This window comes from Gekko japonicus, unplaced genomic scaffold (assembly GCF_001447785.1).
Source record: "Gekko japonicus isolate JY-2015 unplaced genomic scaffold, Gekko_japonicus_V1.1 scaffold3091, whole genome shotgun sequence".
Classification (NCBI taxonomy): domain Eukaryota; kingdom Metazoa; phylum Chordata; class Lepidosauria; order Squamata; family Gekkonidae; genus Gekko; species Gekko japonicus.
The window spans coordinates 96,642-120,522 of NW_015167629.1; the positions used below are offsets into that span (position 1 = coordinate 96,642).

The 23,881-nt window shown below is 44.2% G+C and overlaps 1 protein-coding gene across 1 annotated transcript; it reads right to left on the minus strand.

The window, feature by feature from the left end:
- Window positions 1–377: 377 nt before the first annotated feature.
- Window positions 378–22,821, minus strand: LOC107112850 (cytochrome P450 2K1-like). The gene is made up of 9 exons (XM_015414048.1): window positions 22,639–22,821; window positions 20,503–20,656; window positions 18,297–18,446; window positions 13,361–13,521; window positions 12,637–12,810; window positions 9,444–9,588; window positions 2,030–2,214; window positions 860–1,001; window positions 378–565 (listed from the first exon to the last, which is right to left on the minus strand). Exons 1-9 carry the CDS (start codon window positions 22,819–22,821, stop codon window positions 378–380), a joined length of 1,482 nt encoding a protein of 493 aa, XP_015269534.1.
- Window positions 22,822–23,881: the final 1,060 nt, after the last annotated feature.

Genomic DNA, 23,881 nt, shown 5'->3' on the forward strand with positions numbered 1-23,881 from the left:
ACACTAGTGATATTTATTTTGTCTTTATACCTGGCAGTGTTAGAAGGATCTCACTTGGAAGGATACGATCACTGTAACTCACTTTGGTTCTTTTTGGAGAGTGAAAGATATCTGCAGTGTGTCAATACAAGAAATCAGACGCAGAAACATGGTTGTTGTTTTCTCTATATAGCAACCAATTAAAGAAGCAAAGCCCAAATTTTGTAGTAAGGTATGTCTCTGAGCTAGCTTGTAGGGGTTCCACAGATAGGTATATGAAACACAAAGGTTTGTGACAAAACATAGTCCAGTTCTGCTGAATCTGAAATATCCTTGTTAGGCAAAAAGTTGCAGAAGAGGAGGATGGTGTGCAGAAGGAGGCAAAGCATGGTTGGATGTTAAGAACGTGCCAAAGCACATAAATTGAAGGGCATCGGAGGGGTAGTAAACCCAACTGCAGGGGTGAGGTCCAGGTCTTCTTTAGACATCCCAGGGACTGGCTGGAATGTGAATCTCTGCAGGAGAGTCACAAAGAAGAGGAAGAGCTCCATTTTGGCCAGGGTTTCACCAGCACACATTCGTCGACCTTTGACAATGCAGAAGTGACAGGGAAGCCCTGTTATTTAAACTTGTTTATAAAGCTTTATGCTCTTTTCCCTGTTGAATGATGGCCAGAGTAATTTACTATAAATAGATAAAATTAGACATTAAGGCAGACTAATGTACATAGTACCAGAATGATTAACGTTACTGAGGAAGAATGGTAATCTTGAAAGAAAATTTGAGAAATGGCCACCTGGGATGGTGTTCTTCTAAGTTAGTGGATTTGGGAGTGTGATCTGTTAATTAAACCCACAGTGATCAATCTAAAAGGAGTTACCTGCAGAGAAGGGCAGGAAGGCATCTCTCTTGACAAACGTTCCTTCGGAATCAAGGAAGTGCTCCGGATAGAATTTAAGTGGCTTCTCCCACTCAGATTCATCGTACAGCACAGAGTACAGTAATGGAATGATATGCGTTCCCTGAAAAGGCAAAGCGATGAGTTATTGAAGAAAATGAAGATCGCCCATCAAGTACATAGCTATCCTATAGAAAAAGAAAATGCCATATTACAAACAGAGTTACATGAAAATTCAACTGGAATGAAAGCAAAATAAAAAATCGACTTAAATGTTTATTTGCACACTTATATATCTAAAATTCTAGCTTATGTGTAATTTTAGTCTTTTAAATTGTTATATCAATAAAGATTTTTTTCTGTGAGTGCAGTTACCATGAGAAGACCGGTGCTTGCACCTGGGCAAGGGCAGGCTTTTGCCCACCCCCCCCATTCTTGAATGGAATCAGGGGGAGCGGCAGAGCCTATAGGGGCCCAGCGCAGGAGCGCAGGCCTATCAGGAAAGGACTGGCTGGCCAGAGTAGGTGATACTCACAAGGTAGCGGCCATTCCAGCCGTGGAAAAGCTCCCCACCCACCCTCCATCTCTAGCGGACCATGTGGGATTAGCCAGTCGCCGGTCTCGGGGCTATGCAGGAATTTTTTGGGCTCCCTCAGATTGGCCAGAAGGGAACCTTTTTTCGCCTGCTTCACATGGTCCAGGGGGTAGGGTATAAATAGGCCTGGTAAGCTGGTTAGGCCCATTTTTGGGTAGGTGGAAAAGCACAGGTTGAGGGAGGAATGACTACATCTTATGTAAAGCTCATGTTGATGTATTATGAAGTCAGACATTCAGACTGTATGTTTTTAACCTTTGCCATTTTGTATAACATATAATAAACATATATTTTGATACTCTTTCATTTGATGTAGTTTGACCCTTGCAGCATTACTGGCATATTTTGGGTTTAGTCTGTTTCCCCCTTTTTCTTCATTTGTTACAATCCAAGCAAAGTTAGGCACCTCCCCATTGTTTCTGTAAGACGAACCTATGGGATGTGGAAGAACTTCGTTAACTGGCTCCCTGATTCCACGAAATTAAATGTTCGTTGCAAAAAATTCACAAATGTGCCACGTCCAGTTGAATAATGAATGTAAAACAAAGAACGATCACCTTTGGGATGAAGTAGTCTCCAAGAGTGACGTCTGCAGTGGTGGCATGTGGCAGGTTGGTAGGGAGAATATTAGCAAACCTCTGAACCTCGTGAACCACCGCATCTGTGTATGGCAGTTTTGCTCGGAGCTCAATCCGTGGCTGAGCAGACCCGATGACCTTTGTTATTTCTTCTTGTACTTTCTCTGAGAAAACAGAACATTTCCCTTCAATGAATTGAATTTCTGTTTCATATTTTGAATTATTCCCTAAAAACACTGGGGCTGTCTTAGTTAGTATGAATGGATCTTGGCAGGGGTCATTTCAGAGAAAAAGAGCTAGGGGAACTCATTAGCATAACTCATTAGCGTATGCCACACCCCCTGACATCATAAGGCCTGGCAGTGGACCTGCAAGGCCGGCGGGAGTGCGAGGAAGCCCCGCCAAGGCCCTCCCTGGCCCCAGGCAGGCAGAGGCAGGGAGAAAGCAACTTACCCTCCCTCTTCTCCTGCCTCCTCCTGGCTTAATGAGGGCCGGAAGCGGGGCGGCCAGAAGCAGGGGGTGGGGCTTTGTCGTGTTCCCCGCCCCCTGCACCTCACCCGGGCGAACTGCGATCTCCCGCGATCCCCCCTGAATCGACCTCTGCATCTTGGATTCTGCTCTTGAAAAAGTGCCCCCAGTCAGGGATCCAGTGACAGAGGAGGCCTCCCTGTTCAGCCTTGGACTGTGATACCTACAGACCTCGAGAAGGGGAGAGAAAGAGGGTGGAGCCCTCTTGGAAGTTTCGAATTTGGGGAAGGAAAACATTAACTGGGAGACTTCAGGGAGTAGTGATTTCTCCCTGGGAATCTGAGGCAGGAACAGCAGAGCTATTGATCCTTGGAGGATGTTCTTTTACTTCACAATCAGAATAAGTATCCATTTATTCCCCTGCACTGGTCTCTCACCTATAACAACCAACCTGAGTCACTTTGGTGTACATCCTATGAAACACTTTCTCTACCCTTGCTGTCACTTTTGGCCACCAAAAGGTGTTTTGTTTTTGTGATCACGGGAATGCAACGATGAATAGTCACTCAGGTGGAGGGCATCTGTGAAGAGGGGGGTGAAATCATGACCCCCCCAGATAATGTTTCAGATGAATGGTAGAAACTGTAAGGTAGAGAAGGAGGAGGAGGAGGAAAGAAGAGATTGGATTTATACCCCGCCCTTCACTTAGAGTCTCAGAACAGCTTACAAACTCCTTTCCCTTCCCCTCCCCACAACAGACATCCTGCGATGTAGGTGGGGCTGAGAGAGCTCTTTTAAGGACTACCCTTTCAAGGACAACTCTTGTCAGAACTATGGGTTGCCCAAGGTCATCCAGCAGCTGCAAGTGGAGGAGTGGGGAATCAAACCGAGTTCTCTCAGTCCGCACACTTAACCACTACACCAAAAAAGTTCCATATGCCTGGCTTTGGTGCTTAACAGGGTACAAACTAGACTTCAGATCAAATTTGAAAACACATGCTGTTATTGATCTAAGAACCACTATTCAGCAAAGAAGAAATATGAAGGTAGACTCCCATCAAGAAGTCTTATGTCATGTCAGCAGGGCTTAAGAAAAGCTTGGGATTCCCCAGACATTATCAGTGCTGACTACTTTAGCAAAATTAGGGAGACTGCATTATTACCCATTGCTGCTATTGTGAATTGTCTGTGTACTTTTAAAATAGAATTTGCACTTGTGTTTCCTGCATTTCATAGTTCTTTGACCCAACAGTAGTGAAGGGCTGCTTTCATAGCCACTCCATTTGATTAACTATTTGTTCTTGTGACCAGGGGTCATTTCCTACAGGAGCGCACAGGAGCAGAGCTCCAGCAGTAAAGAGCCCAAGTGGCGGGCACATGCAACAAGCCCCACCCTCTGCTCCCAGCAGCCCTCAGTCAGAGCAAGAAGCAGCCAGGTAAGTTGCAGAGCCCCCCCCGGTCCCCTGGTCCAAAACAGTCCAGTGGCACCTTTAAGGCCAAGTTTTATTCAGGTACAAGCTCTCCGTCCTCTGCGAGGACAGATCTGCACGTTCCCCCCCCCAATATAGCTAGCAATCCAAAACAGTCCGTGGAGCCTGATTGGTGGGTGTTGCCTTCTGACACACTTCTGGTGATGTCAGGGGGTGTGACATATGCAAATAAGTTATGCTAATGAGCTCCTGCACCTCTTTTTCTATGAAATGACCCTGCTTGTGACCATAGATCTATTGAAGATCTGGCCCATGTGAACTTTTGGTGCCCAAAGTTTACAGAAGAATGGGGAAAAGATCTTGGATATATTTTGTTACAATTGTCAGGAAGATCATGTAAATTCTCCATACATGTCACCTTTCACATTAACATTTAATATAACTAAATCAAATTTTCTGATTAGCTGGTGGAAGGTTCTTCCAGATTTGTTAACAAAAAGTATAGAGGTAAAGGTTCCCTTGCTTGAAAGCCAGTCGAACCCGACTCTAGGGTTGCGATGTTCATCTCCATTTCCCAGCCGAAGAGCCAGCGTTGTCCGAAGATGCTTCCATGGTCATGTGGCCAGCATGACTAAATGCCAAGGTGCACAGAACACTGTTACCTTCCCACCAAAGTGGTACCTATTTATCTACTTGCAATTTCTTGCTTTCGAACTGCTAGGTTGACAGGAGCTGGAACTAGAGAAGGGCGCTCACTCCATCATGGGGCACTCAGGTATCGAACTGCTGAACTTCCGACCTTCCAGCCTGCAGTTCAGCACCTTAACCACTTGAGCCACTGCAGCTCCTAACAAAAAGTATAGAAGGACAGAAGTAAATGGATAACTCTGCAAATGGCAAAATTTATTGCCATGGTGGTTCAGACGAAGATAAAGGTTAGTTCTTTTGATGTAAGTCCTACTGATGAATAATTCTAAGTAATTTATTATTATGATAGATATTAAGACATTAATCTTTGTGAGAGGGGAATTCTACAATTACCGAATCTGCGACTATATTATGAGGCGGTTTGTTTAACGTGGTTAGAACAATGGGTGACTTTGGATAACAAAAAACTAGTAGCTTTGGAAGGACATGATTGCAGATTTGGTTGGCATGCGTACCTATGGTACGAAAAAACTAAAATGGACAAATTTTTTAAACATCATTTTGTAAGAAGATCTCTCTTTGGAGTATGGACGAGATATAAAAGATTTTTTCACGAAGCGAGACCACTTTGGATTGTACCAGCAGAAGTTATTACACAGTACACAAGACAAAGAGGTGAAGAATTATTGCCATACAGAGACTTGATAAAGAAGGAAGGGACAGAATGGGTAATGAAAGAACAGGATGAGATTCAATTTAAATATGTCTGGTTGGGTTATTTACAGATCAGAGATCTGTTTAGAGCAGATAAAAACATGTATGGTTTTAGAAAAGGGAAAAATGAAATTGAATCTGTGTGGGAGAATAGAGGGAGAAAAATGATTTCTAACATGTATAAAATCCTGTTAAAATGGTATACAGAAGATGAGACGGTTAAAGAGCAAATGCTTAAATGGGCTCTTAATATGAATAAGGAGATAACCATGACATCTTGGGAATATTTGTGGGAAAATGCTATAAAAATATCAACATGTACTAATATTAAAGAAAATTGTTATAAAATGATGTATAGATGGTACATGACACCAAAAAAGATAGCAAATATGAACCAAAATATGTCAAACAAGTGTTGGAAATGTAAAAAACATGAGGGCTCATTTTATCATATGTGGTGGACGTGTGAAAAAGCGATAGATTTCTGGTCAAAAATTCATTGTGAAATGCAGAAAATGTTTAAGTGCAGTTTTAAAAAAGAACCAGAGATTTTATTGCTAGGATTGAAAATGGAAGAGTTAAATATACAAAAAACCCCTATGTTCTGGTACCTGATAACAACGGCGAGAATGGTGTATGCACAATGCTGGAAACAAGAGAAAACGCCTGAGATCTCAGATTGGATACAAAAAGTGTTATTTATGGCGGAAATGGACAAAATAACAAGAAAGTTGAGTAACAAAGAAGATCAAGAATTTTTTGAAGACTGGAAAGACTTTAAAGACTATCTAGAGGAAAACTGGGACGTTAAACACAATTTATTGTATTTAGAACAATATTGATAGAAATGTTATCTTGTAATAGAATTTAAAATGTTAAAGCAAACATAAGTAATGTAAAGGGAAAAAGGGTCGAGCACTGCGGGAAGCCACTAGCAAGGGAGGGGGAAAGGGAAATATGGGTATTGGATAAGTGAAAGCCAATGTTAAATGTGATATTATATCAAAAAAATAAAAGTTTTGTACAAAAAAAAAAGACATTAATCTTTGTAATTATCATGGATTTTATACAATAGCTGGCAAGGCAACAACCTGTGTTGTTATTTTATGAATCTGTGTTTGTTGTTTGCTATTACTTGGAGCCAATGCAATAAAAGCACTTGATGATGACGTGATGAAGCTATGCAGAGTCAGCCCGGGCTAGTAAATATATGGGAGACTTTCAGGGAGTACCAGGGTTGTGAAGCGGAGGCAGGCAGTGGCAAACCACCTCTGAATGTCTCTTGCGTAGAAAACCCTTTGGAGCCACCCTAGGTCAGCTGTGACTTGACAACACTTTTAACCACCAAAAAAGTGGAAGGCAACAAGTTTTAAACTGAATGTTTTTTTTCAATGTACCCCCCCCCCCCATTTAACTTACACAAAAACAAAGAGTTTCCGGTCCTCCACCCTCAGTGGGCACTTCCCACCACCACTCAGCTGTCTGGCAGGGGGGAACAATGTGCCAAAATGGGGCGAGGAACACCAGCATCACCGAGTGTAATGGATTCAAGAGCTGCCATTGAATGCATGTGAATCACATAACTGAAATGTCATGTAAAGCTTCGTCCTGGGCTAGGATCCAAATCCATCCAATCGCAATGCTAGCCTAGGAAGAACCAACCAATCACTTGTCAGCAAGCTCCCTGAGCGGGAACGTCAATGATTGGTCCTTATGTAAACAATCATTGGTTGGTAATGTACAGTAAGGCGTGGCTACATTAGCCGGGAGAGTTTAAAAAGGGAACAGCTTTAATGCTAAAGCTGTTCTGGCCATCAGATGTTGATCCGTGTTGGAGTTGTGGTCGAGTTGTTGAATAAAGCTGAATCTTTGCTGAATCACTCTCCGACTACTTTGTTAAGTGAGTGACTTAACACCGAGAAATGATGTGCAACCAGTAGTGATATCACTGCATTGCTGGGTGGTTCCGGGGGTGGTCTGGCATTTGGGGGAAACTCTGTGGTTTAGCCATATGCGCACAAATGGAACCTGGAAGGGAATGTAGTGGATTGCTGGTGAGGACCTCTCCCCCCCCCAAAGTAAGTTCCTCCCTTGCCCCCCCCTTTTTTTTTTAACCATTTTTATTGAATTTACACAGAAGACAGACAAAAACCAGAAACAAAACAAAAAAGCACATTCCTACATGAATCCCTCCCCCTACCTCCCCCATAACAGAAAGTCTCATGCATTTGCTTCCATTTTCCCATTAATCAATTTCAGCACTATTTCATCTGTTTTAATCACTTCCACCTTCCTATCAGAAATTCATCAAATTATAAACTTAATGTTATCACTTAATATACTTGATATATTTTATCATCATACCAAAAAAAAAACCCAAAAAACAATAAATGCTACCTAGCAACATAAGTGGCTATTTTACATCATTTTTGACTCAGCACTCAAAACAGAAATTCTTTAATTATCTTTTTGATATCCCTCCTATTTTTTTTTAAGCCGTACTTTCCAAATCCTACAAATAAGTATGTTAGCTGTGTTATCTACAGACCTTCACAAGATCTCCTTTTTGGTATGGTTCCTATCATTATCCCTCTAGCAACTAAGAATTCAGGCACCTATATAAGCTGATTAATAAACATTCAACAGTTCCCTATCTTGGTGTCTTCTCATTTTCTATCTATCCATCTTGAATTCTATCTGTCCTTACACATATCTCTACCACTATTCCAACATAATAGAACTCATGCATCTATGTAAGGAGTATTCCAATTTCATTAAACCTCAATCTATAAGATTCGTTCACTGTTATTTTTTTATTCTGATTTTCTTTTTTTTCTGTCAGGTGTCTTTGATCTTTGTATTCCCTTGAATTAACTGTCCAGCCGTCCTCTTTATGCCGCTTTACATCAAAAGTCAGGTCTTTAACTTCTCTTGGTCGTTTCACCGGTACAATCCTCTTTTTTATCTTCTTCTTTTTCCTCCGGGAAGGATATGGGAGCCTTTTCCCCCCAGTTCTTATTTTCGATGATTTCTCATCTTCCCCAGCCGAGGTCAAAGCGTCCGTGTTATGCCGCTCTCGCTCTCGTTGTGTTGATATATATTGGAGAGTCTGTAAATTTTCTGCCTGCTCAGCTTCTTGCAGTTCAGTTCGTCTTTGTGTCTCATTTGTATATTCCGAGTTGAGGTTTTCCTCTGTGGAAATAAATTGTACCTTCTCCAATATCTTATCCCAAGCCAGTGTAAGTGACTTTTCCAGGTCTCTTTTCAATAGCTCTTTAAAGCTATCTGTTCTGAGTTCTGTGAGTATAGCATTGCTTATTTGGCTGCAGGTCTCCGCTAGCGCCATTTCCTCCCAGAATTACGTCCTCTTGTCTCTTGGCTCTCGTAGTCTTAAAGGTGGGGGGAACCGGCGAGGGGGAATATTTCTTCAGATCAGTCAGTTTGTTGGAGGGTGGTGTCCATTAGGGTAACGTAAGGGTGAAGTCGAAAAAAGAAAAAACTTACGAAGACGAAAATCAAAGAAAAGTTAAAAGCACGGGTGGCTGCTGCTAAGCGGAAGCAAAGTTTCCGCTCTCGTAGGCGCTCCTGCTTTGAGGCAAACCGGTCACCCCCCGTCCTTGCCAGGGAAACGGGGGGGCCGGTTAAGCCTCCTACCTTGGACTCCCTACAGGAGCTCCAAGCGGGCCCCCCCGAAACTCGGGGGGTCCCGAGAGAGCGCGGACGAGCTGGGCGTTCTCGGGAGCTCCCGAGAGACGCGCCCATAGCACAGCGCCATACCGCCGGAACTCCTCCCTTGCCCCTTAACTGATTTTTTAAAATCTCCAGAATCTTCTCCACGGCCATTGTAATGTCTAGTTTGGCCCTAAGAGAATGAGAGTGAATGGTCACTCTCTAAACATGATTGAGATCTTGGGGAAGGGCACGACAGAGGCAACTTCAGAAGAGAATTCAACCCACCCCTTCTATAACATTACACCAGATGGGAGAAAACAGGAAGTATAACTCACTGGTGTGTATTGTTCATTCTCATTCAGGCAACATCCAACAGCAGTCTCACTTATTTTCCCATTCTATGCATAACTGGAATCTAGATATCCTAGAATAATGGAAACCAAGCAATGGAAAGGACTTACTCTGAATTTCAGGGTACTTCATCATCAGCAACAAGCCCCAACGCAAAGTAGTCGAAGTGGTCTCCATGCCAGCGCCAAATAAATTCGCCACAACACCTTTTAGGTTTTCATTATGGAAAAATCCATTGCTCTGGTTCTTGTTCTTCTCCTAGGCAATAAGAAGAAAGAAAGTATTCCTTTCCTTTTCTTTTTCCAGTTAAAACTCTATGGCTCAATGCCTTGAGCAGGATAACAGAGCAGGATAACAATCTGAAATTTCATTTGCAATCTCTATTTCCCAAAAGACAAAAGGAATAATTTTTTTAAAAAGCTTTTTATTTTTAAGTTTTCATGTATATACATAAAATGAAGTAGAACAATATGGACAGTCCTTGATAACATAGATCAACAATAAACAGTTGTGAAGAAGAGGGTTTTCTTTTTTTAATATTCCCTTATCTTAATCATAACAAACAAACAAACACAAATATAGGGGGGGAATACATGGAAGGTTCCGAGTTTAACAATGATATAACTTAAATGGTATTATGCCTTACATCTTTTTTGACCGATATAATTCTCTGATTATCTATTTCTCTTTACAGGTTTATAAACTATTATCGACCTATTTCCTCAATAACGATTGGACTTTAACATCAGAGTTTTCAACCCAAATATAAAATCTCGACCACGTCTTCTGGAATAAATCCTCTGGTTGGTTTTTCAGACTCAAAGACAGTTTATCATTTCCCACTATATCCAATATTTTGTTGATAATTTCACTTCTGGAAGGCATTTCTGTTTCCCCCCAATATCTGGCAAACATTATTCTGGCAGCAGTAGATACATGCAATATAAAGTTATATATCCGTTTTCTTACATTGTTCTGGTATAATACTAATAAAAATAATTTGGGTAAAAATGGAATGGAGGTTTTGAGTGTTTTTTTGCATTAGTTCATGCATCCAAGCCCAGAATTTCTTAGCTTTTTCACATTGCCACCACATGTGAAAAAAGGACCCAACTTTACCTTGGCATTTCCAACATGTTGGGACACTTTGGGTCAATTTTGGACAAGATATCTGGAGGGTTTTCAATTAAAATAACTTTTGACTATACTCTGTTGAAAGATGTTACTTATTGGCACAATTCTCAAATAAGTAACGTTTTTCAATTATATCCCTTGAGTATTTGGAATGTGGAGAGGAAGAGTGCTCTATAAGCACTCTCGATAATAGGTGCAACTCCCTCTTCTAGTTGCAGAATGCTTGCAAACCATATTGTTAAGAAAATCGCAAGATCACCATTTCCTTCTGCAAATTCTTCAAAGCCTTTGGAGCAAAGGTTGTTTTGTCGGACTTTAAGTTCCGGGTCCATTATTTCATCTGTTATGCAATCTTTGGTTGCATTTGTTTAATTTCCTGCTGCAGGGTAAGCCCAAGTTCCATGGCAGCATCTGCAACCTGAGTCATTTCTTTTAATGCTTCTTTGATTTCCTTCAGGTAGAATGTTGTGGTTCCAACAAGTTTGACATCGTTTCTGAAATTCACAGTTCAAATTTTTCCACTGGCTCTAGTAGATCTCTTTTTCTCAGTGGAGAGTTCTCTTTGTCATCTATGTTAGGTCGTCCAGTCGCCATTTTGGAATTTTTGCCAGATTTGAAGCTCCCTCGGTTCATAATTTCTCCAGGTGGAAAATAAAATCATATTGATGAGGGAGCAGTCCCAGAGGCTTCTAATTTACCTCTGGTAGTCTTTCCCATCCTAATATGTTGTTGAAGACTTTCACGGCGGAAGTTCATTAGTTCTTGTAGATTTTCCAGGTTGTCTGGCCATGGTCTTGGCATTGTAGGACCTGATGTTTCGCCAGTAGCTGTGACTGGCATCCTCAGAGGTATAACACAGAAAGACGGAGGACTCTCTGTGTCATGGTGAGAAGAAAAATGGTAGGCAGGTAATTTATATCTACTCAGGAAGGTGGGGTAGGGCTGAGTCATTATCTTGTAGGAGATCTCCAGGCTGTGACATGCTAATGGAAGAGCTTTCCTGAGGGGGTTCTCCAGACTCTAGAGGGACAGTCTAAAGAACCAGAGTGTATCCCTCCCTTCCTACTGTTCTGTTGCTGTCACTTTGATGTGTAGATTACCACTCTGAGGGAATCTTCCTTCCTTCCAACTAAGACCTTCTCTTTGTGTTTGTCTCTCTTTCTCCATCTTTTGATCATGAGAGCAGGATATGCTTTCTTGTATCTCCCTCCATCCTAGTTCAGCTATTTACTTTATCCCATCAAGAATGGAGTTCCTTACAATAAAGGGGAGCGGTGGCGCAGGGAGTAAAAACACCTGCCTTAACATCTAGCGAACAGCCTATAAGGCTGTTCGAGACCCACAGCGGCCAGGGTGAGCACCCGGCCCTAGTCCCAGCTCCCGCCTACCCAGCGGTTCGAAAGCAATAACAGCAAGCGAGTAGATGAATGGGTACCTGCCTTAGATGGCAGGGAGCACCCTCCTCCTCCATTGTGAGGTGTAGTGGGAACACTAGCAGCGGCGGTGCGGTGAGCGGTGGCGGTGGAGTGACGAGTGATGGTGGCGGTGAGTGAAGTGACGAGTGAAAGCAGCGAGGAGGAGCAACATCGAGCAGTGGGCCGACGGTGGAGGCAGAGCCAGAAGGCGTGAGGACACAGAGGCGCAGGCGTGGCGGAGCCTGAGGGACAGAGCTGGAGCCATGCCGACGCGATCTGCGCATCAGATGGGCCCGCATCCGAAAGAGATGGGAGATGGGGGCAACCTGTTTTGGGGCCTGTAGAATTGGACCCCCTAGTCCAATGTTCTTGAAACTTGGTGGGTATCTTGGGGAGAGGCTCCAACAGCTACCCTGCAAGTTTAGAGCCTCTCCGTCAAGCCCACTCCCCTCCAGCCCCCAGAACATACCCTATGTTTTCGCCATTGACTTCAATGGCCCATAGGATATAATGGGGCCGAAACTGACATTCGGCTGGCCAAAAGAGTTCGGAATCGGCTGGTACTGCCAAAATTGACATGCGGGAGTCTTTCTGCCAGCTGAAATCAATTCTGCCTGATTCAGCCGAATCCAAATCAGTCCGGATTTATTTTTTTTTGCACACCCCTACCTGCCAACCAGCCTGGCATTCACATGCAAAGAGACTTTAAATCACTGCTTTAGTGAAATTCGCCTGTGATTATTGGCATGTTTACCTCTTGCTGTTGGATTAGGAAAGCATCGATAAAGCTCCTCTGGTCGTTCACGTCCAGTTCTTTGAGGTATTCTATGAACGTGGCCTGTATGAAGGCAAACACTTCATCCTTGTTCTTAAGGACAGTTTTGCGACCACCAGAGAGAAAACCCAGAGCTGGAAACATGTTGTACAGCTAAAAGAATAAGATATGAGAAAGGAAAAGATCAAGAAATCCCCAAATCCTACTGCTGAGGCAGAAATCTCAAAGGTGCTTTGAAACTCTCCCGTGATGCTGTACCACCCATCCAAGCATTGCAGTGATTAGGGTTACCAGGCACTGCAACCACTGGGAGATTAGGACTGGGGACTAGGGGGGGTTTGCTGGCACTGCATGCACTATGACATCACTTCCAGGCAAAACCACAAGTGACATCACCCCATATGCAACATTGACATCTTTTAAAATCTTTCTCCCACTACTGTTTCAAGCAGCAGCAGCAAGCAAGAAGGGTTGCCTGAGGCACTGGCAAGACTTAAAGTGGTGCAGCTTTGAAAGGACTATTCCATATACTTTATGAAACATTTCAAATAAATTGCAAGTTTCTCAGAACAACTTTTGTATCTGCTATGAAGTCTTGTGTTTGTACATGGGATCTTTAAAGGCATGAATATGTACGTAGTCCTGCCTGTACTGTTTGTACCGGCATTTCAACCATTTTAAAATCAGATTTTAAATAGTTTACCACGACTGAGGGACTTCCCACAAGCCGGATGGTTTCATTGAACAAGTTCAGTAATCTTATAAATGTGGGGTCTTCATATTCATACCGCTTGCCGAGCAATATGGACACTATTATATTGGCAACAGCGGCATTCATGATTGTAGTCATCTCGAATGGTTTTCCTGGGGAAAAAAGAAAAGAAAATGAAAATGTTATGTTATGGAATTAACATCAGTATCACTGGTACCTCATGCACTAACTTGCAGATGCTTGGCTAGTATTTATCATCTGTTCTGTGCTGACACTGAATGCTCTGGAGAGTACAGAGGGGAAAGTCTAGACTGGACCATGTCAAAGTATGGCTCAGGTATTTTTGGTGCCTCCCAAATGCAAAGATAAAAATCCAACTCACTGTTGTGTACTGCCTATTTAAGAGGCCATCCCAGTAGGCCTCAGAGCAAGCAGGAGAATAGGAGGGACTCAATGCTTCTCTTCTGAGTCTCCCTGCTTGTAGCCTGCAGGAATACAGGGCCCACTAAGAATCTCCAGAACCAGGCCAGGACCACCCAGGCCTAGAACTTTAGAAACAGCTTAGTTAAGAATTATCTGACTGGAGAAGTCAGCCCTTGCCTATATCCAGATGTGTTCTTGAGGCTTTCCCACACAGTCAGCATCAACCTTGATGAGATTTCCAATGCACTGAAGGATATCATGAGCAGAAAGGCACCAGGCTTTGACTGCATCCATAATGAGTGGCTCGCAAAGCTTCTCTCTGGCATTGTGAGAACAGGAGGCCTCCCAGGGAAATTCAAGAAAGCAAAAGATAGTTGTTATTCTGAAACCTGGGTCCCGGTCACACGTAAAGGTTTGGCCCAGGAGAGGGATGGATTGGGGGCGCAGCAAACGGGCGCGATCTCACCGCAACATCTGGGAAGCGGTGCACATCCGTCCCCGATCTGTCCCAATCCCCAAAAAGGCACAGCAAAAATACACCACCTACCGAGGTGGTTCTTCCAACGCGGCCGCATCAAGGCCGGCCGTGGGATCGGCGGCGCGTCCTTCTGCCAGCGCATCCTCGGCTCCTGGCTGAACTGCGCATGCTCAGACATGTGCAGTTCGGCAGTCTCCCGTTCCCCACTGTTGCTTTCCCTGGCATCTGATCGTGCCAGGAAGGGAATGCACCGCGGTTCAGGGGATCAGTGTGATCCCGCTGCCGTGTGTTTCTTTTGGTGCGGCTTTATAAAGCCGCACTTTTGCTCATTTCTTTCCCCTCGTGTGGCAGGGACCCTGGAAAACCAAAACATCTGGAAGAAACTTATAGACCTATTTTCCTTCTGAGCTCCTGTTATAGAGATTCTGAAGAGAATCAGCAACAGAATTAACAAACATGTCCCTACAGAGCAAGCAGGATTTAGACCCCATCGTAGTTGTGAAGACCAGGTTCTCAGCTCAACAACTTTCTTTGAAGCAGATTATCAAAAGTGTCTTAAGACATCAGCAGTTTTTGTTGATGTGACTGCTGCTTATGGCAATCTGGAGGGATGGTCTGCTGTACGAGTTTTTACAAGTTTTCTCCTGCAGAACATGATTTTGACTCTTAAATAACATGCTGAGTGATAGAACTTTCCAAATAATTATGGGTCAGTTCATCAGCAAGCAAAAGAGACAGAATAACTGTCTACCCCAGGGCTCAGTCCTCACTCCAGTTCTTTACAATCTATGCATCTCTGATGTTGCCAAGACAATATCTAGGAAGTTTGCCTATGTCAATGACATGGCAATTGCAGTAAGGCACAAATCAATTGAAAGGACTGAGAAAATACTGACTGGGGACCTTGAAATTTTGGCTGACTGATACCATAAATGGCAGCTTATCCCAAATCCGGAAAAAAAACACAGAATACTCCTGTTTCCATCTCAATAACTATCTTACAACCATGAACTGAATGTCTACCTTAATGGCACCCTACTTGCACACAACCATACATCTAAGTATCTTGGCATTACCCTGGACGGGACCTTGAGCTACAGACACCATCTTACTAATGTAAGAGAGAAAATATGCACATGAAACAACATTCTCAAAAAATTATGTGGTACAACTTGGGGAGCATCTGCTACAACACTTATTGCTTAGCTTTTGGGTTGGTGTATAGCAGAGGTCATTTCAGGGGGGATCGCGGGGGATCGCAGTTCCCCCGGGTGAGGTGGGGGGGCACACGATGAAGCCACACCCCTTGCTTCTGGCCGCCCTGCTTCCGGCCCTCATTCAGCCAGGAGGAGGCAGGAGAAGAGGGAGGGTAAGTTGCTTCCTCCCCGCCTCTCCCCACCCCTGCCTGCCTGGGGCCAGGGAGGGCCTTGGCGGGGCTTCCTCGCACTCCTGCCGGCCTTGCAGGTTTACCGCCGGGCCTTATGATGTCAGGGGGTGTGGCATATGCTAATGAGTTATGCTAATGAGTTCCCCTAGCTCTTTTTCTACGAAACGACCCCTGGTGTATAGTACTGTGGAATATGGTGCTTCAGTGTGGCTCAACAGCCCCCATGTCTAAATTTGAGGTTGAAGTCAACTTTGATGGAAGAAAACTTCTCATCCCTTCACTTAGTTCTTCTGGACCCCAACCTGACAAGTTATCTACTGAAGTCAAAAAAGATCTAATAAGGGGTCACAGTGTGCAGATACATGCCAACAAACAAGAAACCACTGTGATAAAATGACAATGACACATTTAATAAATTCTGTAGACATTTTGCAGTAAAACAGAGTCCAACTTATTCATTTTCTCTTTTCTCGATGAGTACACCGGTTTTTACACTCATTTCAGCTATCTCTGAAATGTTTTACTGCAAAATGTCATTGTCATTTTATCACTGTGGTTTCTTGTTTGTTGGCAAGTTATCTACTGAGCCATTATGATAACCTAGTGCAGCAACTGAAACCTTTATTGACTTATGAAACCAGATCACATGTAAAGGGAAAACCAAGGCAATCCAAACCCTGGTTCAATAAGGATTGCATAGCGGCCAAACGAATCCTCATCTCTCCATAAGAATCGACAGCCTGGAGGCCTGCCAACCTCTTGCCAAACAGAGGAAACAATTTAAACAACTTATTGCCAATAAAAAGAATATCTTTATACAAATATCCTGGGATAGGCTCATTCAGGCAGTCAAAGTGTTCTGGAAAATGGCAACAAATCACCTATCTAAATATTCCTCGCCCTTTCACTCTCAGATTGTGGCTCGAGATTAGGAAACCTACTTTCAAAAGATCATTCTTGAATTAGTTTAATACAGTCAAAGACCAATCAGGAATACAAAATATAGATTCTCCATAAAAGCTTACGTTCAAACTAAAACATGTAAATATAAAATCAGCCTGTTATATACATTGTCTTAAAATTGATAGACCACTTAAATACCTCTCCCGGCAATTCTTTTTCTGTAATCTTATAGCTTGTATGGCAAATTTTGCCACTCTTAGGTCCCTGCCACACGGCAGGGAAAAGGACGGCTGATCTGCGGCTAATGTGAGCCGCACCAAAGTTGGAATGCTGCTGCGGGATCCCATGGATCCCCTGAGCTGCGGCGCGGCGCTCCTCGGCACGATCAGATGCTGGGGAGGAAGAGTTGGATGGGAGGGGGAGGCTGCCGAACTGCGCATGCTCAAGCATGCGCAGTACGGCAGGGGGCCGAGATGTACCGGCGCAAAGATGCACCGGCCGATCCTACGGCCCGGCTTGTGGCGCTCTAATGGATACAACCACCTAGGTAGGTAGTTCTTTTTTAGTGCACGTTTTCGGTGGTAGGGACGGGCAGGCAACGATTCCCAGATGTTGCCATGGGATTGTGCCCGTTTGCTCCGCCCCCTTCCGTCCCCCACCCAGCCCAAAACGCCTCGTATGAACAGGGCCCAAAGGTAGTTTTTTGATCCCTATAAGCTTGTAGTTTATCTAAATAGAATCTGATATTTCCCCCCCGAAAATGATTGCAGATTGGAGTTATGTAAGTGGCTCTAATATTTTGGTATAGTTTGCATGCAAACAAAACATGTTCCCTGGATTCCAGTTTCCATTCCCCACAAATACGCAGACTTTCCTCATATGGCTGCCTTGTAACCTCGAATGCTGCCATCACAGTTCTCCATCAACTTTTTACAACTCATGGAGTGCAGGCCTACCAAGTACTTACCTTGATTCGGTGGGGGACACATACGTCTTGTCAGGGACATTCCCATGTGGAAAACAAATGCTCCGCACCATGCCGTTGGCCAGACGTGACGCCGTCGAGTTTCCAGCTCCATTGCTAGAGCATTGCCCAGCTACGTGCCCAGCGTGCTGGTGTCATGTCTGGGTGATGGCATGGTGCAGCGGGGATGTATTCCACCGAGGGATGTTCCGGCTGGGAACCATGTGTCCCCCGCCGATTCAAAGGTAGGTACTTGGTAACCCTAATGCAGTGCCAGACACAATTGTTTTAGACCTTGCACCTCTGTAATTTTCCAAGACTTTTCTAATACAAATCTCATTCAGGCTATTACAGTGGCACCACATAGACCCCAAGTAAACAGGCAAGCAGAGCACATGGTACAGACTACAAAAGATGCACTGAAAAGGATAATTTCTGGGGACTGGGCAACCAGATTGGCAAGATTCTTCTTGGCACAACATGTTACACCCTGCCCTTCAGCCTGGAGGGGTGTTGTGTACTGCCTCTTTAAGAGGCTATCCCAGTAGGACTCAGAGCAAGCAGGAGAGTAGGAGGGACTCAGTGCTTCTCTTCTTAGTCTCTCTGCAGAACCAGGCCAGGACAACCCTGGGTTTGAGTTCTAGAAACAGCTTAGTTAAGTATTGTTATTCCTTATTCCAATACCCAAGTTACTTGTCCTACAGTCATTGTGAATAAAAAGGCCTTCAGCCAAACAGAACTGGGTGGTTTTGCTCCATTACATAAAACTCACCTTCAAAAGATTCGAACTTCTGTATTAGGCAACGGCACTCCTCAACAATTCTGTCTTCTATGGTCTTCTTGCCCATTCCGTAGTCCCTCAACGTGGCTATCGCAAACCGCCTCATCACTTTCCAATTCTCACCATTAGAAAAAACAATACCTGGAGAGAAATATATATACAATATTATATTGATATGCAGAACTGGAGTTTATTCTTCACTGTTTGGCTCTTGGATCATAGAAGACTCTTCAGCCTGGTTGGAGAACTTAAAACATTCACCTACTAATGGGGGCTAATATTTTGAATGGGGTGCAGGAGAGAGATAAATTCCTTGTTTGATTGCAAAATATTTTCAACAACAAGCAAAAGCAGGACAGAGATACTGGAAAGAAATGAGATGTTTAGTGGGTCCCACTGTTTGTCCCTGAGGACTGAGCCAGCTCCTGTCCATATAACCAGGCATGTTTCTAGGTCACCCCACTAAGGCTGCCAAGAAGATCTCCCAGAATTACAACTGTGTCTTGGATAGGTTACAGCTTCACCCCAACTACTCTGTTCTTGCTGGCTGTGCAGTCATCCTTTATGCATGGCCAGGGATAGAGCATTCTTCCATCATGCCTTCTTTCTTTGGTGTAGTGGTTAGGAGCACGGACTCGAATCGGGGAGAACTGGGTTTGATTCTCCACTTCTCTACATGCAGCTGCTGGTGTGACCTTGGGTCAGACATAAGTTCTCTCAGAGCTGTTCTCTCAAGGGCACTTATCTCAGCCCCACGTACCTCACAGAGTGGTTGTTTTGCGGAGGAGAAAGGAAAGGAGATTGTAAGGAGCTCTGATACTCCTTTGTTTAGTGAAGGGCAGGGTGTAAATCCAATCTCTTCTCCTCTTCCTCCTCCTCGTCCTCTTTCCATGACATGAACTTCAATATGTCTACCCCTTCCTTTTCTCTCTCCCTGTAACCAGCCTATTTCTTACACAGGGATGGCAGATTGTGCTCTTTCTCCCTCCCTCCCCTCCCTCCCTCCCTCCCTGTGTGTGTGTGTAGAGTGTTGTTCAGTCACAGCCATCTTATCACAACCCCATGGGGTTTTAAAGGCAAGAGACAAACAGAGGTGTTCTACCATTGCCTGCCTCTGTGTAGCCACACTGTGGAGCCTTTGTGGTCTCTCATCCAAGTACTAACCAGGACCAGGGCTATTTTGGGGCAGGAACGCACAACTGGCTTCAGAGTTGGCCACGCCCACTGCAGCCAAAACCTCTCCGTGCGTGGCTACAGAGGGAAGGCCTGGAGAGCGACCCTCCCGGCGACTCTAAGGTGGGCGGGCCAGGGAGGGGGGGCCGGAAGGATTGCCTCCCTGTGCCTTCCCTGGCCTGTCCAAGGGCTGGCTTGCCCGGGCACCCCACAGCCACAGAGCACCCAAGCAAGCCAAGGGAAGGCAGTTTAAACTGCCTTCCCTTCCCTTCCCTTCCCTTCAAGGGGAGGCTTGCCCAGGCTTCCCGCAGCTGCAGGAGCCCAGGCAAGCCAAGGGAAGGCATGGGGTGTGGCCTAATATGTCAATGAGCTGTGCTGTTGGGGTGTGACCTAATATGCTAATGAGTTTGTTGTTGGGTGTGGCCTATTATGCTAATGAGTTCCTTCCTGCTGGGCTTTTTCTACAAAAAAAGCCCTACCCAGGACCAATCCTACTTAGCTTCCAAGATCTGACGAGGCCAACTGGCCTTGAACTGTCAGGGAATTGCGGAAGATGAAATTCTGAACGTTTCATCATATGGAGTAAGTGAAAGAGCTGCATGAGGGAAGTTCTCCTATGAATCCACAACCACTGTTGTTTGTGCCTCTGTTTTTGAACCCTTTCTCCTATGCTGTTTCCATGATTTCACTTTCTTGGGGCTGTTCTTTGCCCTTGGGGTTGGGAGGGGCTTGTGTCAGACCAGTTTAAGCCAGACCAGTTCTATACACAGGAAAACCCCAGTTTGCATCTCTCCCAGGGTCATGTTTGGCACAGACTCTCCATGGCTGTAAGCAGGGGTAGTTTCGTAGAAAAAGAGTGGCCGGGGCGGCCGGAAGCAAGGGGTGTGGCTTCGTTGTGTGCCCCGCCCCCCGCACCTCACCCGGGGGAACTGCGTTCTCCCGCGATCCCCCCTGAAATGACCTCTGGCTGTAAGTTCTACATAAGTAAGCAAGACCAGCTACTCTTCAGAAAGAATGACCTCACCAATGCCTTGTTCAAACACTGGGATCCTGGGCCTGTCCATAAAAGCATCTGCCTGGTTCACCAAAGCCTCTTTTACAGTCTTGTAGCCCGACAGAACGACCATTTTCTGGACTCCCATTTGGATGCTGAAGACAGGGCCATACTGCTTTGATAACTGAAATACAATGAAAGGTAAATGAGAAATATAGTTTCACTCTTCCAGCTAGAGTTGCCAGATGGTATCAACAAAAATACTAGATACATTTGGCAAATTTTGGGTTTTTTTTGGGGGGGGGGACTAAATATGTGTGTACACACAGTGAAGAAAAATGCCAGCAATGTCTCTTTGTTGTAGTGGTTAAGTGTGCGGATTCTAATCTGGGAGAACCGGGTTTGATTCCCCACTCCTCCACTTGCACCTGCTGATGTGACCTTGGGTCAGTCACAAGCTCTGGCACAGCTGTTCCTGAAAGAGCAGTTTGTGTCAGAGCTCTCTCAGCCCCACCCACCTCCCAGGGGAGGGGAAGGGAAAGGAGTTTGTAAGCCGCTCTGAGACTCCAAGTGAAGGGCGGGGTATAAATCCAATCTCCTCTTCTTCTTCTTTAATAGATGCTAGGGTTGCCACCTCCGGGATGGGAAATTCCTGGAGAGTTTGGAGTGGAGTTTATGTGTGGAAATGTGCTGTTGAGGCTTTTAATTGTGTGGAGGTAAACAAGATCATATTCAGCCTCTGTTAAGGGGACACAACCAGTATTCCCTCTAAGCTGTGGAGTCTTGTGAGCAAAAATTCTATTTTGTGAGCTCCTGGCATTAAAGTTGTGAGCCAGCGATTTGGCTACTGCATAAATTAGCTTGCTCTGGGGCCATCCCTTCCTGAGCGAAGACAAAACCATGTGAGCCGGAGGGTAAAAAAAACTGTGAGCTAACTCACACTCACTCAGCTTAGAGGGAACACTGGACACATCATTCTTCTCCCAACCTGGTTGCAGGTTTCTAATATTTTCTCAGTCTTTGTTACTGGGCAGAAAAGGAAAACACCAGTGTGTCCAGTTCACTATATCCAGCAGAGCCCTTTCCCAAAGGAAGGAATCACCCTGCAGATATGGTTTACACGGACTCCAGAGAACCAAGACTACAACCCTATGCATCTTAACCCAAGATGAACCATTGTCAGCTATGGCTGCCATGAGTGGGGTGTATGTTTCTAACTGCTTTGCATTCCTTCCCATGCGCTTAAATTGCATCTGAGCTATAACGCGTCTCTTTCAAGGTCGTTGTAATTGCACCTGAGCCCATCTAATTGGGTAGCACTTAGAGGGGCGGATACAAATGCCCTATATCCTATTATGCACATAGGTAACCCGCCATTCCTAACAGTGTTCCTGTTACTGCATCTATGGCTTTTCAATAAACGTAAAACCTTCCTAGAAGCGTGTACTTCATTGTCTTGCTGTGGATCCTGACAACCATTTCCCCAAGATGCAAGTTTTTTTAATCTGTAGGGAGGGTGTTTTTTTTAAAAAAAAAAAATGCAAAGCAGCATCCAAACATGTGATGTTCCTCATCTGTAGCTCTTGGTGTAGCATCTGGAAACACTGGCTGCGACTTGAGGGCACTTTCCACCACCACTTTCTTCTCTCTTATCTTGTAGGTATTTGTTGACCTAATAAACTTAACAGCTTTCCCTGCCTTCCAAATCACTCCTGAAGGTATGCCTGCTGAGGTTTCAATGAAGATCTAATTTCAGTCCCAATCAGTACAATACTAAGAACGCAGTAAGCCCCACTGAATAAGACCTGAGCGAGATTCCGAGTTGACTCACTGGCACATGATCTACCTTGAACAATTCAATTTTCGATATGTTCTGTTAGAACAGAAACAAAATATGACGTACTTTCCAACTGGATCATTGGTTCGTTCTTGGCCCTGCAATGGTTTAGTTAAACAGAATGCAGGTACAGCAATAATTACTTCCTTATTAATACGAATATGGAATTGTATCAATATATCAAGTACATCTTATTAATGTATAAGCCATTTATGCAATGTATGTCTTCACATTAATGCTCACATTTGGGATGGAGAAACTCAAAGTCTCTCTGCCCTACGAGACCAGCACAGGACAGGGATCTAGAACAAAACAAGCAAGAAGCTTACCTTCATCATGGTTTTGTAAGGCCTCTCCAGATCCATGAGGTGGAGGTTTCCAATGAGTGGTAATGGGCGTGGTCCTGGTGGGAAATTTTTGCCACTGCTCTTCCAGAAATCACTCCTTTTCCAAACGAATGCAAGTGTAAGGGCAAATAGGAACAACACAGAAATAGGATCCATCCAATCCATTTCGTGCTAACAAGAAGTGGCTTGTGGAGGTTACAGAGAAATTTGCTATGGATTTTGATCAAGGGCTTTTTCTATCCACTGAAATGAGCCGCACGATTTTCTTTATATAGTCCTGGTCCAGTATAAGCTCTCACCAATCATCGAACCCATATCTTTTATATTGTCCAATTTTCTGTGTGCTTGATTTATAAAAACCCTGTGTTGGAATGGGTGGTGTCTAATCCATCAAATGGAAATTTGACAGGACTGATCAAAACTCTCTTGACTTCAGACTGAAAGGTCATCACGATATTATATGGAGGCTAAGCTGGTTAATTATCTACTGGATACAAAGAATTGTGTTGACAGTGAATAGTTGGGTTGAACGTCTTGCTGTTGAGAAATTTCTGACAGTAGAACATGACTTTCTGAACTCTCTCCCCACTGAATACATGACAAATACTTAGAAACAGATGTAAGACATTTGCTTCATTTCAACTTGTCTAGATATCAGAGATGCAAAAGGAGAGAGATGTGCATTTTTTTCCTGTCGTGCGACTTCAGTCACATCTGGAGTTGTGTGATGTGCACAAAAGTGTAAAAGTAGTGCCTCACTGTTGGGTCATTTTAATGTTAGCATCCTGTATCTTTGTTCTTGATATTGCACATCCTTTAAAAAAAAAACAATCTATTCATTTATTTCAAATTATTTCAAAATTGGAGAACCTTTTTCTGGCTGTAATTCCCTCCCACCAGGGCTCTTTTTGTAGAAAAAGCCCAGCAGGAACTCATTAGCATAATAGGCCACACCCAACAGCAGGAACTCATTAGCATATTGGGCCATGCCCCTGCCAGCACAGCTCATTAGCACATTAGGCCGCAACCGCATGTTACCAGAAGTGTGGTTATCCAGCCACACCCACCTTTTGCTTGTTATTCTGTTTACCTTGTTTGTTGTCAAAAGCCAGGGCTTTTTTGTAGCAGGAACTCCTTTGCATGTTAGGCCACACACCCCTAATGTAGCCAATCCTAATGAGTTTCTGCTGTTGGGTGTGGCCTGTTATACTAATGAGTTCCTGCT

Coding starts and splice junctions, on each gene's coding strand:
- LOC107112850 (XM_015414048.1), bottom strand. CDS start 22,821: ATGGATTGGATGGATCCTATTTCTGTGTTGTTCCTATTTGCCCTTACA. Junction 20,657..22,638: donor CTTACAAAACCATGATGAAG/GTAAGCTTCTTG, acceptor ATTGTATTTCAG/TTATCAAAGCAGTATGGCCC. Junction 9,589..12,636: donor TCCTAATCCAACAGCAAGAG/GTAAACATGCCA, acceptor ATTGCCTAGGAG/AAGAACAAGAACCAGAGCAA.